The 20,464-nt window shown below is 31.6% G+C and overlaps 1 protein-coding gene across 2 annotated transcripts; it reads left to right on the plus strand.

Moving 5' to 3' along the window:
- The first annotated feature begins 4,917 nt into the window (after positions 1–4,917).
- LOC123888033 (U-box domain-containing protein 13-like) lies at positions 4,918–19,473 on the plus strand. 2 transcript variants are annotated; one of them, XM_045936982.1, is made up of 6 exons: positions 4,918–5,338; positions 5,960–6,076; positions 6,872–7,366; positions 8,521–8,655; positions 17,784–17,934; positions 18,409–19,473. In XM_045936982.1, exons 1-6 carry the CDS (start codon positions 5,066–5,068, stop codon positions 19,188–19,190), a joined length of 1,953 nt encoding a protein of 650 aa, XP_045792938.1. In that variant the 5' UTR covers positions 4,918–5,065; the 3' UTR covers positions 19,191–19,473. The 2 variants fall into 2 exon arrangements, with proteins under 2 accessions (XP_045792938.1, XP_045792939.1); XM_045936983.1 differs by lacking the exons at positions 4,918–5,338; positions 5,960–6,076; positions 6,872–7,366; positions 8,521–8,655 and adding exons at positions 14,516–14,939; positions 15,860–15,976; positions 16,702–17,196 and having other exon boundaries at positions 17,649–17,934.
- The last annotated feature ends 991 nt before the right edge of the window (positions 19,474–20,464 follow it).

Raw genomic sequence — 20,464 nt, forward strand, 5'->3', positions numbered from 1 at the left:
AATTGTGGAAAAAGTTAATGATTATGTGATGTCCTTAATTCCAGGTGAATATAAAGAATATTTGAGTTGTGATACAATTACCAAGTGTGATGAAGAACTTGGAATTGATCATCGTTGGATTACACCTGAATTTTTAAATGACATCAAATGTTCTGGTTTGCCAAATCATGTCTTGCAACTTAAAATTGGGGTTCCCATTATGCTGCTTCGTAATGTTGATGTTGCTTCTGGTTTATGCAATGGAACTCGATTAATAGTTGTTGAATTGGGTATAAATGTTATTGGTGTTTCGTTTATGGAGAATTCCCGCAAAACTAATAAAGTTTATATTCCTCGAATGAATTTGATTCCATCTGGGGCTAATGTTTCAATAACTTTTCAAAGACTTCAATTCCCTCTTTGTGTTTGTTTTGCAATGAGTATTAACAAAAGTCAGGGACAGACTTTGGCAAATGTTGGACTTTATCTTCCAAGGTCGGTTTTTTCTCATGGACAGTTATATGTTGCGTTATCGCGTGTTAAAAATAGAAAAGGTCTCAAAGTTTTAGTAGTTAATGATGTCGGTGAAGCTTGCAGCTCTACCATTAATGTTGTTTACCCTGAAGTTTTTCGTAAAATTTAGGCACCTTTTATTTTGTAACCAAGTGTAATGTTTTGGCCAAAACGGTCTTGATTGTGTAATGATGAAATGAAATTGGATTTTAGATTTCATACAATATTGTATTTTTTTTTCATTTTTTTAATTTATATTTAAACGATGCATTTTGTAATTGTACTTCTACCATATAGATAATTATATTTCAATTCAATATATATTTTTGAATTTTTTTTTGGAGATTTATGCATTGAAAATTATTATTATTGTAAACAGATGTCCTGAAAAGACTTTGTGTATATATATATATATATATATATATATATATATATATATATATATATATATATATATATATATATATATATATATATATATATATATGTGTGTGTGTGTGTGTTTGTGTGTTTTACATTTAATGCTGAATAATTATGGCATTGATTATATTAAATTATTTTAGTGTAAAACTGTCACGTTTTTATCCATTCTCTGACGTAATCTTCAGGCAAGTCTATCCATCATGCTTCTGAAATTTTTATTTCTGACGCCAGGTTTTTTTCTGATTCACTTCTCTGCACAATATTTCTGTTCTGTGTTGTCTTTTCAACTGACATACCCTTCTATATGTCGGATTTTTAGCCATATTCAGGTCTAAAACAAAATTTAAGTAGACTACTTTAAGTTGTCATGTAAGAAAGGAAGACTTGCTGTATTCCTTTATTGATTGTCTTACACCATTTGGTCAATTCAATCAAAGTTAAAAAATTTGTATTGTATTTACTATATTGTTTATTTTATTTTTCGTTAGTATAGTATTAATATTAATATTAATTGACAATAAACCCTATCTGTTTTATTATTAATTTATTATTACTTGAATCTTCCCAACAATCATTCGTATAATTTATATATAAATACCCCTATCTGTATTTTTATATCTGTGTTGCATATAGTGATATTTCTCTCTTATACTGCATTTCACTTTTCATTACTTTCTAATCTCAAAATGAACTTTCCTTTCTCTTATCTTTTTCCAGATGTTGCTGAGAGTTTGAAAAGGTATTTCTCTCAGTTTTATTACCAGAAAAAAATACTAGGTGTTTTGCATGTTTATTTTTTTTTCTATATCGTATTTTATTCTATGTAATTTCTTCGTTTTATATGATTTTTTTTATCAGGGTTTACCGTTCATCTGTATCAAATTCTAATTTTGAATTTGAAACTATCATATCACCTAATGAGGTATAAACTTTACTTCATTAGTTTAATTTTTTTTTGAACTTTACTTATTTTTTGAAAGAAATTTAATTTATGATTATTGTTATTTTGAAGTGTAAGATTCGCCTCCCCAATGGTTTTTGGATGACTGAAAAAACAAGATTGTTGTCTGAAGGTGTAGGATTTATCAGAGATGATTATGGAAATTTTTTTAAGGTTTTGATCACTAACGATGGTGATGAAGGTTGTTTGTATGATGGCAGCATTGTTTCTCTGTATTGTGGTTTTAAAGAACCCCATAAGGTTATTCTCAATTATCAAGTTCTTGACAATGAATTTCAGATGAAGGTTGTTGACGAATTTGGGCAAGAGACTAATTACCTAGGTTTACAATTTCCTGAAGATCAACAAGTTCTTAGAACTATTGATCCTAATGTGGTTTTGCAGCCTACTTTTGTGAATACAGTCACATTTGAGGCTACTGAAAGGGCTGAATATTTATTACGGGAGGATGGTGTTGTGTTTGGCTATGATGATCTTGAGGCTATTCCCTTTGATGTTGGACAGGTTGACATGAATATTGATGAAGAATATTTCAATTGGGAGGTGAAAATTACTAATTCCATGGCTGCCGGAAGAAATGTTTTGGTTGGTTTCTTAATCATTCGTTGTTTTTATATTAGTGTTTTTTTTATTGTCAATGATTTGTTAATGTATATGAATACTGATATTAAAATATTTTTGTGTTCAAGCATATTCCAAAACACATTGCAGATAAGTGTTTTCCTTTAAATCAGAACAGTGTTGTTTTGGTTAATCAACAAACGGAGCAACTTTACTTTTGTGCTGTTACCACAAGTTATCCACCTGGTCGTCGTACCAGACGCATTGGCAAAGGTTGGTATTCTTTTGCAAGGGATGCTGGACTCGAACCTGGTGATAAAATCATTTTTACCCTTACAATTGCTCCTGAATTCATACTGGCTAATGTTGTTCGTGGTGCTGCTGGAAATGCTTTATTAATTTAACTCGTGGTTTTTCCATTATCAATGGTTCTGGGTTTGTCTTTCTATGTTGAACTAATTGTGTTTTTTCTTTTTGTATCTTATGTTTTTTGCTAAGTAATCTTTTATGAAGTTTTTATGAAATCTTATAATATAGTAGTTTGATCTATGTAACTCTATCTAAGTGATGCATTAGGCTTTTGTTTCAATTTTATATAAATCTTGCCTATGTATAATTATATTAATTACTTCAATCTATTAGATGTTGCTTATACTCATTTGTTTGGTTAGCAATTTCATTGTTTATTTGGCTTTTTCTAATTTGGTCTTTTTTGCTTTCAATTGTGGTTGATAAGGGGTTTTCTGGATTGTTAACTAACATTTACATATGTTATAAACTGTTAGAGCATTTGATATTACACATTTATTTTCCTTTTCTTTTATAATTTGTTGTGCTCTTGATTGATTAAGAGGCTTATTTACATGTTACGAGATCTGTATGTGTATATACATATAGTTTGTTATATAGCAAATTATATCCACAGAAATACTTGGAACAACAAAGATTTTAACATACACAATTATAAAGAGAAAAGCTAACTAAAATTAAAAGAATTGAGTTAAATTTCAGTTTACCTGGTCGAATTAAATGGATCTGGAGAAGATAAGTTCAACACTCCATTTGCGCTGCATGTTCAGTTTTCTTTTAAAATCGCCGGTTTCATTATTCACGCGAGTGGTACCCAGAATTTGATTCAAGCAATGAGTTGAGAGGTTTTCGAATTAATACAGTGAGAAATTGTGAAGAACACTTTAGTTGTGGTCTAGATCTGAGGTTGAAGAAAGTTTGGTTGTGGTTACCATGGAAAGACCACTGTTTCTGATAGCAGATTAATTTTTTTTTTAGTTTTCATTTTGTTTGGTCAAAGTTGATTCAACGTGTGAATGAATGATTGGTCATATGGTGGTGACAAATACATTTTAATTATATGGGTTATACTCTATATGATATATTAAAAATTAAAATTAAAAAAAAATACAATGGAGTATGATGAGAAATAGTGGGCCTGACCCAATTTTAATAAGGTAAAGTGGTACGATGCATAACTGAAAATTTGGTGTTAATATAATTATACACAAATTTATATTTATATTTTTCATTTACAATAACTTAGGGATTACACCTATAAAATATAGTGTAATTCTGAATAGGGGTGCTCGCGGTTCGGTTTGGATTGGTTTTGAGGCAAAAACTCATCCGATCCAAAAATAAATATTCATTTGCGGTTTGGTTCGGTTTTGGATGAAAAATAAAAAAAATCCGATCCAATCCGATCCAATATTATGCGGTTTAATTTGGATCGGTTTTTGGATATCCAAATTATAAAAAGATAAACAAATATTAAAATATATGTATGCGGTTTGGATCGGTTTTAAGAAATCAATCCGAAATCCGATCCGATCCAGCGGTTATCACAAAAGAACATCCAAACACATCCAAAAAATTTCGGTTTTTTGCGGTTTTCGGTTTTTTTGAATCGGTTTTCGGTTTTTATTTGGATTGGTTTGGATTTGAGCACCCCTACTTCCGAAACTCTTTATTATTATACCAAATGTATTGACTTAGTTTAGATTTTGTTTATACTATTAAAATTATTATTTTTTAAGTAATTAAAGAGGATTGAATTGTAGTTATTTTTACCAATATCATCATCAATAAATATTGAAACAACTAACGATTTGTTATTTTAACATATTTTTGTTTTTAAACATATAAATTACAAAATTTATTTTTGCATCAAGTCTCCTGTTATATATTTATTCCTTTAACATTGTAGTTTATTTTTAATTCGTAATTTTTTTTTTAATAATATTACTTATATCTTTTTTTTCACTTGATTATCGTTTTTTTTCTCTATTATCATAAAACCCGTGCGATGCACGGGTCGCTAACTAGTTAGCTATACATGTGTGGAAAAATTCATAATCCATTTCTTACATTTTTAGTGAGAGATGTACATTTTGAGTAAATGCAACTTTTTTTTTTTTACATTTTATGAAAGTAAGAGAATAAAATAACATATACCTTGAATTGAGGGACTAAGTTGAACATACTCAATTCCCAATCAAAAGCTGAGCTAAACAGTACATTAATTACCAGCTATAATTAATCCATTTCGTTCTTCTTTATTCAACACATTCAAACAAACAAACAAACAAACACAGCTACTTCTCCTACTGCTTCTTCATGCCAATGGCGCAATCCAAAACTTTCACCGTTCTCCTCCAAAGCCTCATCCACATTGCAACCGAAATCTCTCAAATCACAAACTTCAATCCACTCATCAAAACTCAATGCTTTGATCTCAGCCGTAGGATCAATATCCTTGTTCCTCTCTTTCTTCACCTCATCTACGACGTCGTTTATGTCCCTTGCGAAACTCTCGTTTCGCTTCAACTTGCTTTTCTTTCTGCTAAGGATTTTCTTCTCTTTTGCTCTCAATCGAGCCAGCTCTACATGGTGTGTGTAATGTTGTTGTTATTCTTACTTACTAATTTATAAGTTTATGTTTTTAATTTGTTAGGGTTTTTGTGATGTAAATAAATGCAATTCCATGTTTGTTGTTAAAATGTAATGCATGGTTAGAAATTGTGGTTGATTTATGTTGCAGGTTTGGATTGAGTTATTTGAGCTTATTTGTTGATATAAGTTTTTGTGAGACTGTTTGGGGGAAACTATGAAAACAGCTTATGACATTTTTCATAAGTTTCTTTTAGCTTATTTTTATAAGTTCTCCAAGTTAATTGTGGTTGTAGACTGCAAGTTAGAAATAGGGCATGTTTGGATTGACTTATTTGAGCTTATTTATTTACACGAGTTTGGAGAGACTGTTTGGAAGAACTTATAAACACAGCTTATGACATTTTTCATAATATTTTTTTAGCTTATTTTTATAAGTTATGGAAGATAGCTTATGAAATAGTTTATAGCATTTTGTCAAAAACAAAACAGATTATAGCATATGCAAAAACAATTTAACTTTACTTTATCTTTTGCTATAGAAATAGCTTATGTGAGCTTATTATATACATAGTGTTTACTTTATCTTCTGATTGGTTTTGTTGTTGTTATTGCTTGTAGATACTGGAGAGGGAGAAAATTAAGTTCAAATTCAATGATCTCGCTTCTCGTTTTGAACAAGCTATAATTGAGATTTCATGTGACAAACTTCATATTTCTGAGGACCTCAAGGAGCAGGTGAATATTTTATTTGCTTAGTATATTTTTACATTGAAATGTGTGGATTCATCATTAAAATAGGCTTAATTGCACTTGTATACCGTTAGGCATCACAATTGTGCAATTTTGGTTCATCTGGTCACAAATCCTATAATAACCATTATGTATGTCCCTTTGTACATTAACCATCCAAATATTAATGTTGGGATTGGGAGTAATGTGACCAATGTGCGCTAACTTGGTTCAATATGGCATGCTGGAGTGGCCAAAGAATGATATCACTACACACATATTGACAATTTGAGCTCACATGAACATCACCAAGGTATCACGAATCCCGACTAGGTTAGGGCTATATGCACAATCGGTGGTTCCTTACACTGTAGAGATAGTGAATCAGAGAGGGGTTAATTAGAGAACATTCGTCTATTTAAACTGATTGGAATGAAAAACACCCACAAAGAGATCTAATTTTCACAATTTGGATAGTTGGGGGGACCGATTTATACAATTGAAACCAGGGGGCCAAAATTGACATCATGATATCCGAGGGACTACAATGCAATTAAGTGTTTCATATATTGTTAAAACTTGAAACATAATTTCATGATTATATGAACAATTCAATGATTTTATAAACAATTTCATGATACAACAAAATGAAAATAAGACGATGGTTTTGAAATAAAATAAAAAATAAAAACTGAACCGTTGAAACCTTTGTCAAAACAATTCAATGATTTCTCATTTTCCTGTTGTTACTTCTTCAATAATTTCAAGCTATTGTTTTTCTGATTCTATTGATGTCATTAGGTTGCACTCGTGACTGCTCAGTTTAGAAGGGCCAAAGAGCAATATGATCCAGCTTGTCTTGAGCTATATGAGCATCTGTTGCCTATCTATAACCAGAGCTGTGATGTGAATACTGAAACTGCTGCATTACGTTTAATCTGTGAGAAACTACAATTTGTGAGTGTGGAAGATATCAAACAAGAGTCAATTGCCCTACATAAAATGATTGTTGATGGACGTGGGGTTTTTGAAAAAAGCGGAGATTTTGAGAACAACAGGCAGGGGTTGTCAATAGTGCTGAAAAAAATTGAAGATTTTTTGTTGAAGGAATCTGAAAATAATGGAGGTGGTTGTTTTGAGAAAACCACGCAGGTGTTGTCGAGTGGGGATTTGCCTCCTCAAATTGAGGAGACATGCGTGAAATTATGTTGTCAGTCACTAGTTGTCCCGGAGGTGTTTCGCTGCCCAATATCTCTTGAGCTAATGAAAGATCCTGTTATCATTTCCACAGGGCAGGTTTGTACCTTAGAATTAATTGCTTATTTATTTTCAGAATCACTTTTTGGTTTTGTTTCTTTTGTATCGTTAAGCCAACATGATCTTGATCTTGTTGATTTATATTATAAATATTAGAGACCAATCAATAACCAAGAATAGCTCTCTGTAAAAAACTGCAAGAACAGTGAAGAACATATCTCTTGAAAAAATTGATATAAAGAGAGCATGAATAAAGTGAGCTATAAAGATGAAAAAGAAAAATTATTTTGAGCGTTATCCACAATTAATCTTGTATTTGTAATTGCTGTTCAAAATCTGTTGTAGAAAATTTGTGATGGTGATTATTAGCTTTATTTATCGTTTTATTATTTGATAATATTGTTTTAATATTGTCAACTATTAGTTGCTACACAACATCTTAATATTGCCTATACTTGTAATAATATTAGCTTGTTGGCATGTCTGTGATCAATATTATCAATTATTTTAGTAATAGTGACTTACCAAACTACTCTGATACAATTAAATGAAAATACCTTGAGTGTCTTGAAGTTTTGGTTTTCTTATAAAATAAATTATATAATATAGATATACTTGGGAGGCCAAATGAATATTCATTTTACTTCTGAATGTAAGTTATAAGTTATTACTGTAAATGCTTAATAAAATACCAATTTTTTACTTCATTTTCTCTTTTCTTTTTGAATGTAAGAGTAATATAACATCTGGCTAGAATATAAAATTAGATATATTTTTCTATTTTAATGCCCGAGAGAAGTACTATCAATGCACGGTATAACAATGATAATTAGAATGACAGTTAGGATTTGGGGCCAGTCTCGAAGAATGCTTTTGAGGTACATGAAAAAATACCTTGAGAATTGATTTCTGCATGGGATTTACTTATTATTTAAATTGTTTTCCTTGTTTGGAAAGCCAGAGCTGTTTTTGATTTCAGAATCCATCTTTTCTCTGCATTGGAATGAGAGTAAGTAAAACAATCACGTCACTGTTTTGGGAAAATAGTGAACAGTGAAATAATCAAATAAGAGTTAGCAGTGCTTTCTTATAAACCAACATTTTTTAATACTTGAAGAGACTTGTCTGATATTATTTAGAAAATTTTCATGGTTAAAAACTTTTTAACCTTATTATTTTTACCCTTTTTGCAGACATACGATGGAGCTTGCATAAAGAAATGGCTTGATGCAGGGCATCGAACATGTCCCATCACTCAGCAGATTATTTCCAGCCTCATCCTCATACCCAACCATGCTTTATACAGCCTGATATCAAATTGGTGTGAGGCAAATGGAGTGGAGCTATCCTCAAATCGGCCATCCTCCTCATTCCAATACAACGAAGATGATTTGACACAAAGGATAGAAAAAGAACAAATACGTCAAGCCTCAGTGATTGCCGAGACGCGTAGAATGGTAATGGCATTGCACAACTATCATGTTTCCGAAGGTCATCTCCCTCCAAGAATAATTGTGAGCGTTCCTAATGCTTATCCCCTTATCTCTTTTATTTTGCTTTTATAAAACATTGAGGACAATGTTAGATTTAAGCATGGGGAGGGGAGGGGTAATCTTTTAATTGATATATGCTCATTTTTCTTTATAAATAAGTGTCATATGTGTGTGTGTGTGTGTGTGTGTGATAAAAGGAATGAATAAGTGCAAAATGCACAAATGTGTGAAAGTCCAATTAGACAAAGGGTAACTCGGCCCGTAGGTTATTCATTCCCCCATGCATGAGTGAAATGATGTCTTTGAAGTCCTTGGTTACAAATGTCCGTTTCATATTTCTTACTTTTGATTTCGAGTTAGTTTTGCTTGAGACCAAGTAATGATTCAAGCATGGGGGGATTTGATAGGCATATTTTATGCCTATTTATTTAGTATTGATCTTATCTATTTTATGCTTTATTTAAGTATTTTAGACTATCTTACTATCTTTTTGTTTATTTTCTAAATAATAGGTGGAGAATGGATTAAGTGAAGGAATTTGAATGAATATGATGATAATTGAAGTGTTTTTGTATTAAATGACCTTGAAATGGTGTTAATAGACTTGGTGGACCTTAATGAGCACTTGTGGAGCTTAAAAGAGGAAGTGAAGGTGAAGAAAGATGATCGGTCGCATGATTGCCCACGCAAGTTTTCTCTCTCGACCCCATCTTTCTTTTATACCCTCCAAAAATCTCATTTTGCCCCTTGCGGTTTGAAAAAAATTGGCCAACTTATTTCGGTTTCTACGAACTGAAATTTTTAAACATGGAAAAAAACTTCGGTTTATATAAACCGAAATAACATAAATGTTAAGAAAAGAAAAAAGATTAATGTGAAAATTAGTGTAGAGATACATGTGGTAAATTTAGCATATCTCTCTGAATAAAAGTCGTATGCTAATGATTTTTAATCTAGTGTAAATAAGACAAAATTTACTACAAGATTGACACCGGAATTGTTAAATTTCATTAAGTATAGTATGAGAAAATCTATCCACAAGTTTGAGAAAAGTTTCTGCAAAATGTTGTAGAGATACTTGTGGTAAATTTAGCATAACTCTCTGAATATAAGTCGTATGCTAATGATTTTTAATCTAGTGTAAAGAAGACAAAATTTACTACAAGATTGACACCGGAATTGTTAAATTTCATTAAGTATAGTATGAGAAAATCTACCTACAAGTTTGAGAAAAGTTTCTGCTCTGTTTCTGTACCAGTACCCATTATTTGGTCAAACTGAACCAATTGGATAGTTAACCCTCAAAACAAAAATTATATTTGTATTCTTGACACCCTAAGTTTTTCAACGAGTGATCGTTTACTCAAATCATACATCTTTTAGTATTTCAAATAAATTGTGGAAGTTGAGGGTCTCATCCAGAATTTATGCAGAAAATCTGGAAAAAAATTTGGAACACAATATTTCGGTTTATATTAACCAAAATTTTTTAGCATGACAAAAAATTTGGTTCGTATAAACCGCAGTACCCCAAAGGCAAAAACGAAATTTCGGGGGGTAGAAAAGAAATACGGGAGGTCGGAAGAGAAAACTTCTTGCCCTCGGCCATGCTTGGCCTGCCACGAAATTGGGTTTTTTACAACACTCGTTCAAAGGATGCTCAAATCCCCCACAATCAATAAAGATTTTACTTCATCTAGCTTTTCGTTTCCTTGTTTTTTCATAGCACAAGATGTACTGTGAATAGAACCCTAACAACAAATTTTCAAAACACAATGTTTCAGTTCAAATATTAGAAATTGGAAATTCTGGGAGTATAAGAAACACGGGGGTTGGGAAAGAGAACATCACGATATTAGAATGATGAGCATATACTGTTCATCATGGCTTTCCAGCCCATCACTTATATAAAATAATTACGCATGAATAAAATATAGATGGTGTAAAAATTCATGATGTTTTCTCTCCCGACCCCCCGTGTTTCTTTTATACCCCTGAATTTCTAATTTTACCCTTGAAAAACTTCGGTTTGTACAAATCGAAGTTTTTTTTTTGCCTTAAAAACAAATTTCGGTTTCTAAAAACCGAAATTTATTCTGAATTTGTATTAGAAAAAATTTGATTTCTGCGAACCAGATTTTTCTGCAAGTACAAAATTGAAATATTGGGTGATATAAGAAAATTACGAGGTCGGGAAAGAAAGCATCAAAATTCATTACCAAAGGTGACTTTTTGGGCACTAGCACAAAAAAAAAATTGAGGTGAATTTTGGACTAACAGTGAGACTAAGAGTGGTTTCCGTTGTTTAAAATATTTGTGACCGCACCAACATCACAACCCTTTTTTCTTTGAGATGTTTTCTTTCCCCACCTTTTGTGAATATTTTATCTCCCTGAATTTTCAATTTTACCCTTGAAAAAGGTGGATTATATAGTCAATTTTTGACCCGAAATAATTTCACTAAAGAAAGGAGGATTATATAGTCAATTTTTGACCCGAAATAATTTCTTTAAATAATTTTTTTTCATTTTATTTAAATAAGTGATTTTTACCTATATTTGTTCTCTTCTTTGTGATTTCAACGTCTTAGTGCGACGTTGCATTGGTAGTCAGTTTTGTGTGGCATTATTTTGCACAAGAGTGCTCGCGGTTCGGTTTGGATCCGTTATGAGACAAAAAAATCATCCGATCCAAAGAGAAAAGAGCATGCAGTTTGGTTCAATTTTTGGATGACTAAAATAATATCCGGTCCAATTTCATGCAGTTTACTTGCGTTCAGTTGATTCAGTTTTTAAATAAACAATATATAAATAATTGTAATATATAAAAAAAAATATTTTAACGGTTAAAAGATACGGAGTAATTGTAATTCAACTCAATTACATAAGACTCAAACTAATAAAATCAACATATGCTTCTAAAATCACTTTTGTCTCTCCCAAAATTATAACATAACTACATAAGTACTATTAAACTCTTTGTTCATCACACCCCATACAAATGTTCATCACTCTTCATATATTTTTTTATGTTATCAGTCTTCATATGTGCTTTCTTGCTTCAATTAGTTGGAAACATGAAATAAGTGGGAGCTTGATTGTAAAATATGGGAACTGGATACCAAATAACTTGTGGATATAATCTGAAATAAAAAACAAAACAATTTGTTAGTGCTACAAAACTCCTATTCATAGAGTCCTATGAAGAAGAATAACAACAACAAAAAACAGTATAATAAAAATTAGGAAAGAAGGATTAAATTTTTTTAATAATAATAATAATAATAATAATAATAATAGAAATATTATTATATATGAAGATAAAAAAAAATTAAGCATTATCCCTAAACTTTTCACGTTACCTTTCATATGACCAGCACTGATTGTAATTAATTATTTGAGCATTGTTCCTTCTCTCCCGATGATCAACAATCTGAAAAGAACAACAAAAAAACTTAAGTCTTGATATAACCTAAATAAAATTTATAAATTTGGAGAACCATGTTCAAAATTTATAATTAAGATATTATATATTAGAACTACTTTAAAGATGTTGTTAGTTCAACACTATAAATAATGGTGAATTTCAAACATGAAGGTAGCAATAGCATATTGGTTTAACAAAAATAAAAAAGATAATATAAGTGATGATAATTTAAGAATTACAAACAAACAATAAAAAAAAAATTACCGGATAACTAAAATATGATTCTGGATGAAAAGAAAGGTATTGTTTTTCTTTGGTAGAATTAATGTCATTGGTAGAAGTGTTAGGATCCCAACTCCATGGAGTGAGGAATGAGTTGTCTTTTTGAAGAAAAGATGTGAATCTTGTTACATCAAATGTTGTTTCCTTGTTAACATCATCATCACTAAATTCTCTAATAAGAACCATATCTATGAATTCAGAGCGTTTATCACAAAATTATTTGTGTTTTTACTAAGACACCAAATGCTATGCTTTAGTAATTTGAATGGAACTACTAACCATATACTGTGTATTTATAAGATTATATTTCTTTTTAAGGAAGAAAAAAAAAGATAAGATTTGGTAGTATATTTGATACTTATGATTTGGTATTTTGTTATAGATTCCGAGTATAATGGTAAAAAATCTTTTGGCAATTAAAAGATATGATGATATCTAAAAAAAAAGTTATATATATATATATATATATATATATCTAATAAATTAGTAAAAAAACACGATATCTAAAAATATTTTGTAAAATTTTTTAGGGTTTAATCATTTTTTTTGACAAAGGGTTAATCTTTCTTTTAGTCCATGTAATATTGGATAAATTCGATTTTAGTTTCTGTAAAATAAAAAAGTTTAGATTTCACCCCAAAAATATTAGATTTTAGTTTAAACATAGATTTTTTTTTAACAAGATTTTATGTATGTATTAATTCCAGGTGTCATTTAAATTTGGTTAAAATATTTGAAAAATAAAAATATACATAAAATAATAAAATTTAAATGACACATTAAATTAAAATATACATAAAATAATAAAATTATCCAACTCAACGTGAAAACTTTCTTAGAAAACTTCATTTGAGGGTACGTACTCGGATTCGGTATATTTTTTTTTCAAATGGAGTACCCATGCATCATAAAAAAATATAATTATCTAGATGGAAACTTTCTTAGAAAAACTTCATTACTTTTTTTTTTTCAAGTAAAACTCCTGAAAATTTTTTTGAAAAAAATTACGAAAATTGTTTTCCGAAAATTTTCTGAAACTGAGGACTGGGGCCCATTTTGGGCCTTATGGTCTATTTTTTTTATTGATAACTTCTCTTTATGCCCCTGTGTTTCTTTTTCACCCCTTGAATTTTCAATTTTGCCCTTGAACAAAAATTCTCTTAGAAAAACTTCAATACTTTTTTTCCCATGTAAAACTCCTGAAAAGTTTTTTGAAAAAAATTACGAAAATTGTTTTTCGAAAATTTTATGAAACTGAGGACTTGGGGGCCATTTTGGGCATCGAGATCTATTTTTTTATTGATAACTTTTCTTTAGACCCCCTTTTTCTTTTTTACCCCTTGCATTTTCAATTTTGCCCTTGAACAAAAATTCCGAACACAGAAACCGAAATTTTTCTAGTTCAAATTAAAGACAAACTCGGGAAACAGAAACCGAATTTTTTTTCAAGGCAAAAAAAGAAATTCGATAAACAGAAACCAAATTTTTATTCAAGGACAAAATTGGAAATTCAAGGGGGTAAAAAAGAAACACGAGAATAGGATGATAAATTTTCCTTTATATTTAGGGTGCTTAGTATATTTGTTTATATAAAAGGGTGACCGATTTATGTTTATCATATTTGAGCCCCTTTCATATTAGGGCTGAGTCCAAATGTGCATGATCCCCTAAATTGTCAGCTCTAAAAATAACGATGATCATTATGTACCCACACAATTCATAAATGTAAAATTTTGTATTATTTGACTAAAAGATAAGGATGACTCGTTGTAGACTCACAATTAACAGATGTAAAATTCAGTTTTAATTGAGTCAAAGACAAAAATATATCAATAGAGACTCATACAGATAACAACTGTAAATCTATACCCTTCGAATACTCTTTAGTAATGAATCTAGTCAATAATTTGAATCAGATACATCGATCTTCCAATAAATTTTATAAAGTATTTTTTGCTTATAATAGTATCGCGAACGTTTCAATCCCAATTCCCAATGCAAAGCTGAGCTATACATTACTAGGACCCACACAATTACCAGCTGGATAATTTCTCTTTTCGTTCTTCTTATAATCCCTCATTTCTCTCTCAAAACAAACACATTCAAACAAACACAGCTACTTCTCCTACCGCTTCTTCATGCCAATGGCGCAATCTAAAACTTTCATCGTTCTCCTCCGTAGCCTCATCCACATTGCAACCGAAATCTCTCAAATCACCACCTTCAATCCACTCGTCAAAAATCAATGCTTCGATCTTAGCCGTAGGATCAATTTCCTTGTTCCTCTCTTTCATCACCTCATTAACGACGCCGTTTATGTACCTTGTGAAACTATCGTTTCGCTTCAACTTGTTTTTCTTTCTGCTAAGGATTTGCTTCTCTTTTTCTCTCAATCGAGCCAGCTCTATATGGTGTGTGTAATGTTGTTGTTATTTTAAGTTACTAATTTATAAGTTTTATGCTTTTTTTGTTAATAATAAATATTAGGGTTTTTGTTTTCTTTCTATGTTTTGTGATGTAAATAAATGAAATTCCATGTTTGTTGTTATAATGTAGTGCATGGTTAGAAATTGTGGTTGATTTATGTTGCAATTAAGGAAAATGTGGTTAATTGTGGTTTTGAACTTGTGATACTTATGTGGAAAATTGTTATATTGCGGCCGTAATTGCGGTTGTGGATTGAGTTATTTGACCTTATTTGTTGATATAAGTTTTTATGAGACTGTTTGGGAGAAATTATGAAAACAACTTATGACATTTTTGTAAGATTTTTTCAGCTTATTTTTATAAGTTCTCCAAGATAATTGTGGATGTAGACTCTGCAAGTTAGAAATAGGGCATGTTTGGATTGACTTATTTGAGCTTGTTTGTTGATATAAGTTTTTATGAGACTGTTTGGGAGAAATTATGAAAAAAGCTTATGGCATTTTTTGTAAGATTTTTTCAGCTTATTTTTATAATTTCTCCAAGATAATTGTGGTTGTAGACTTCAAGTTAGAATTATGATATATGGTATGTTTGTAATTTGGATTGATTTATTTGAGCTTAGCTATTGACATAAGTTTTGTGAGATTGTTTGGGTGAACTTACAAAAACAGCTTATGGTATTTTTATAAGCTTTTTTCAGCTTATTTTTATATGTTCTTCAAGATAGCGTATGAAAATAGTTTATAGCATTTTGTCAAAAAAAAGTTTATAAAATATGTAAAAACAATTCAACTTTACTTTATCTTTTTGCTATAGAAATATCTTATATGAGCTTATACATAAGCACTTATACATAGTGTTTATTTTATCTTCTGATTGGTTTTGTTGTTGTTATTGTTTGTAGATACTGGAGAGGGAGAAAATTAAGTTCAAATTCAATGATCTCGCTTCTCGTTTCGAACAAGCTATAATTGAGATTTCTTTTGACAAACTTGATATTTCTGAGGACCTCAAGGAGCAGGTGAGTATTTTATTTGCTTAGTATATTTTTACATTGAAATATGTGTGATTCATCATTTATATAGGCTTAATTGCACTTGTAAGCCGTTAGGTATCACAATTGTGCAATTTTGGTTCATCTGGTCACATATCCTATCATAACCATTATGTATGTTCCTTTGTACATTAACCATCCAAATATTAATGTTGGGATTGGGAGTGTATGTGACCAATGTGCGCTAACTTGGTTCAATATGGCATGCTGACAATTTGAGCACACATGAACATCACAATGGTATCACGAATCATGATTAGTTTAGGGCTATATGCACAATCGGTGTGGTTCCTTACACTGTAGAGGTAGTGAATCAGAGAGGGGTTAATTAGTTAACATTCGTCTATTTAAACTGACTGGAATGGAAAACACCCACGAAGAGATCTAATTTTCACAATATGGATAGTTGGGGGCCAAAATTAACATTCATGATATCCGAGGGACCACATTGCAATTCAGTATTTCATATACTGTTAAAACTTGAAACATAATTTCATGATTATATGTAAAATTCAATGATTTTATAAACAATTTCATGATACAACAAAATGAAAATAAGATGATGGATTTGAAATTAGAAAAAGAAACCATTGAAACCTTTGTTAAAACAGTTCAATGATTTCTCATTTTCCTGTTGCTACCTCTTCAATAATTTCAAGGTATTGTCTTTCTGATTCTATTGATGTCATTAGGTTTCACTTGTGACTGCTCAGTTTAGAAGGGCCAAAGAGCAATTTGATCTACCTTGTGTTGAGCTTTATGAGCATCTGTTGTCTATCTATAACCAGAGCTGTGATGTGAATACTGAACCTGCTGCATTACGTTTAATCTGTGAAAAATTACAATTTGTGAGTTTGGAAGATATCAAACAAGAGTCGATTGCCATACATAAAATGATTGTTGATGGACATGGGTTTTTTGAGAAAAGCGAGGTTTTTGAGGAAAACACGCAGGGGTTGTCAATAGTGTTGAAAAAAATTGAAGATTTTTTGTTGAAGGAATCTGAAAATAATGGAGGTGGTTGTTTTGAGAAAACCACACAGGTGTTGTCGAGTGGGGATTTGCCTCCTCACACTGATGAGACATGCATGAAATTATGTTGTCAGTCACTAGTTGTGCCGGAGGAGTTTCGCTGCCCAATATCTCTTGAGCTAATGAAAGATCCTGTTATCATTTCCACAGGGCAGGTTTGTACCTGAAAATTAATTGCTTATTTATTTTCTCAATTAGTTTTCATTTCTATCATCTTTAAATACGGCAAAAGTTTAGATCTTTCATACGGATATATTTAGGTTCTTGTTAATTGGTATTTGAAAAAAAACATTGAGAATTGATTTCTGCATGGGATTCAGTTAACTTATTTAATTTTTTTTCTTTGTTTGGAAAGCCAGAGCTTTTTTAGATTTCAGAATCCATCTTTTCTCTGTATAGGAATTAGAGTAAGTAAAACAATCATGTCACTGTTTTGCAAAAATAGTGAACAGTGAAATAATCAAAGAAGAGGTGCCACAATGTGCTGATACCAGTGCTTTTTTATAAACCTACATTTTTTAATACTTGAAGATACCTGTCTGATATTATTTAGAAAATTTTCATGTTAAGAAACTTTGTAACCTTATTATCTTTACCCTCTTTGCAGACATATGAACGAGCTTGCATTAAGAAATGGCTTGATGCAGGGCATCAAACATGTCCCATCACTCAGCAGATTATTTCCAGCCACATCCTCATACCCAACCATGCTTTATACAGCCTGATATCAAATTGGTGTGAGGCAAATGGAGTGGAACCACCTAGAACTAGAAGGGTAGGAAATTTCTGGATCTGTAAGGAAACCTCAGACGGCTCTTCTGAATTAATAAATCTTGATACTTTGATAAGGAATCTTACTTCCAGTTACATTGAGGATCAGCGTTCTGCAGCAGGTGAGCATTGTACCAAACACAGTTATTCCTCTCGTGCACATGTACACACACATTCACTGTTTGAGAGCAAAAGAATCAACTCAATCTTGTGCGAGACAGTTTGCTAGTTATATTTGATTCTGACAAATTTAATGCAGTCTGCAAACATGATTTGGATTTAATAGATTAATTTTAGGGTTTTATTAGATTAATTAATGCTTAAAATAGGCATATTGAAGGGTATCGTGAGGGGTTTGCAAGCAATAGGCTGTGTGGTCTTTGAAGGTTAAGACTGCTGGCTCTGTGGGTGCTACTGCTGTGATTCTTTTTGGAACAAATTTTTACAAATTGGTCATTCATTTGTTGTGTTTTTGACATCTTTCATCTTTGTAATTTGAGAATAATACTTTTGTTGGGATCTCTCAAACTGTTATCCTTGCATTTCTTAATGATGTTTTACTAAAACCGAGTCTCTTTATCCTTATTTTACTGCAGGAGAGTTCCGTATTCTTGCCAAACACACTGATCGAAATCGAAATTTGATTGGTGAAGCTGGTGCTATACCCCTCCTTGTCGATCTCCTCTACACTCCTGATGTTGGCACCCAGGAGCATGCGGTTACTGCTCTTCTTAATCTATCTATCTACGACGAAAACAAAGAGCGCATCATGGCTTCTGACGCTGTGCCTGGAATCCTTCATGTTCTCAAAAATGGTAGTATGCAAGCTCGTGAAAATGCAGCAGCCACCTTTTTCAGCCTCTCTAAAGCGGATGAGAACAAATTGGCAATTGGTGCATCTGGAGCAATCAAGGCACTAGTTGCTCTCTTCTGTGAAGGAAGTCCAAGAGGAAAGCTCGATGCTGCAACAGCACTATTCAAACTGTGTTTAATCCATGGGAACAAAGGGCGCGCTATTAAGGCCGGTATTGTGCCCAAATTGGTAGAAATGTTAACAGAACCAGGTGGGGAGATGAGGGATGGGGCATTGGCAATCATGGCTTTAATAGTTAGCCACCCGGATGCAATAGAAGCATTTAGATCGACGAATGCTATTCCCATTTTGGTGGAATTCATCAACAATGGATCTTTGAAGAACAAAGAAAATGCAACTTCAGTGCTTATGTACCTATGTAGAGGAGATCCATATTACCTGTCGATTGTCGCTTCACTTGGAGTGATCAATCCTCTTTTGGAACTGACAGAAAATGGTTCAGAAAGGGGAATGAGGAAAGCTGCACAGCTTCTCGAGTTGTTAGGAATTGGGAGACCATTGTGAATATACAATGGCAACTGTCAGCTAGGTTTTTGGTGCTGATGTTGTCTTTGTCTGTTGCAGGCTGGAGCTGCTGGTACAGATAGTAAAGGATATGATTTAAAAGTACATTACTAGAAAAGAGTCAGCAATATTTCCTTTTAGTTTATTAGGTAAAAGGAAAATTTGATTTTAGTAAACCAATTATTTTGTTGAATTGATTGACTTCTGTTGGAAAGCTGGTGATAAGTGTTTATGCAACAGTGTGACTATAGTTGAAGTTCAAATATTGTTTTATTGTTCAAAATAGAGTGCCCGTGATTCCTTATTTTAGTGTCAGATTAGGTTATATGCTAAGAGATCCATTATTTGCAGTGAGATTTCTGTTGTATGTAACATGCTTTACCAAGAACTGTTGAGGTTACATGTGTATGATGAGTTGATGACATTGATATTCATTCAAGGTAGATTTGTTGAACTGAAGTATTGTTTTATCTGTGATTTTGTTTTCCTGTTTACTTAAATACTAATGTCTCTATTTAATATCTTTGTTTGATGAATGATCTTGTGGAGGCAACTTATAAATTGATTAACTTTGCAAGTGGTAAGTCATAAGCTTGTGAAAGTGCGATTGTGTTTTGAAACAGCTTGTGAAAGTAGTATACCCGGGCATTGCTGCTTATCTTGATAATAGTCTGATTTTTTTCCTTCCAAATTTTGGTTTATATAAGTTGGTATTTGAGTTTTGTAAACATAGATTGGTTACCTGTTAAATTAAATACATGTTTTTTTCTTTCTTTCTTTTCTGTTAAGCATAATTTGTTGTATTTGGTAAGAGGTCAACTCCTTAAATGAATCTCAGTTACCTCGAGAAGATTAGTCCCTGTAGTTGCACCTGCAAGCGGAAGATACCTTTGGTTTACCAAAAAAAAAAAATAGATGAAATGACAAGTCATTAAAAATTCAATACACATAAAATGAACGAACCGAGGTTCGAACTCCGATCATGATTCCGATCATGATGTTAGACAAGTCATTCAAAGCTACTTTGTAGAAATAATGCACCATTTGAGATGTGGCGTACCGTAAAACTCAAAAGGAATTCCTTTAAATATTTTTAGCCTCATGCATGGTTCCCTCTTAGACAATTAATTGGTCAAGATTCTTGTCTTTCGGTGGTATGTCTTATTGACAAATTTTTGGGACCAAAATTGGTGCAATATATGATATTTTTCTCCTTTATAACGAGTTGAAGTTTGTTAATTGATGCCAAGTATTAGGAATCAGACAAATTTCAA

This window comes from Trifolium pratense, linkage group LG6, assembly GCF_020283565.1.
Source record: "Trifolium pratense cultivar HEN17-A07 linkage group LG6, ARS_RC_1.1, whole genome shotgun sequence".
Lineage (NCBI taxonomy): Eukaryota > Viridiplantae > Streptophyta > Magnoliopsida > Fabales > Fabaceae > Trifolium > Trifolium pratense.

Bases quoted from the DNA above. Each gene is read 5' to 3' on its own strand.
- LOC123888033 (XM_045936982.1), top strand. From the start codon at position 5,066: ATGCCAATGGCGCAATCCAAAACTTTCACCGTTCTCCTCCAAAGCCTC. The intron at 7,367-8,520 runs GTTTGTACCTTA...CCCTTTTTGCAG, and splicing joins TTATCATTTCCACAGGGCAG to ACATACGATGGAGCTTGCAT. The intron at 17,935-18,408 runs GTGAGCATTGTA...ATTTTACTGCAG, and splicing joins GGATCAGCGTTCTGCAGCAG to GAGAGTTCCGTATTCTTGCC.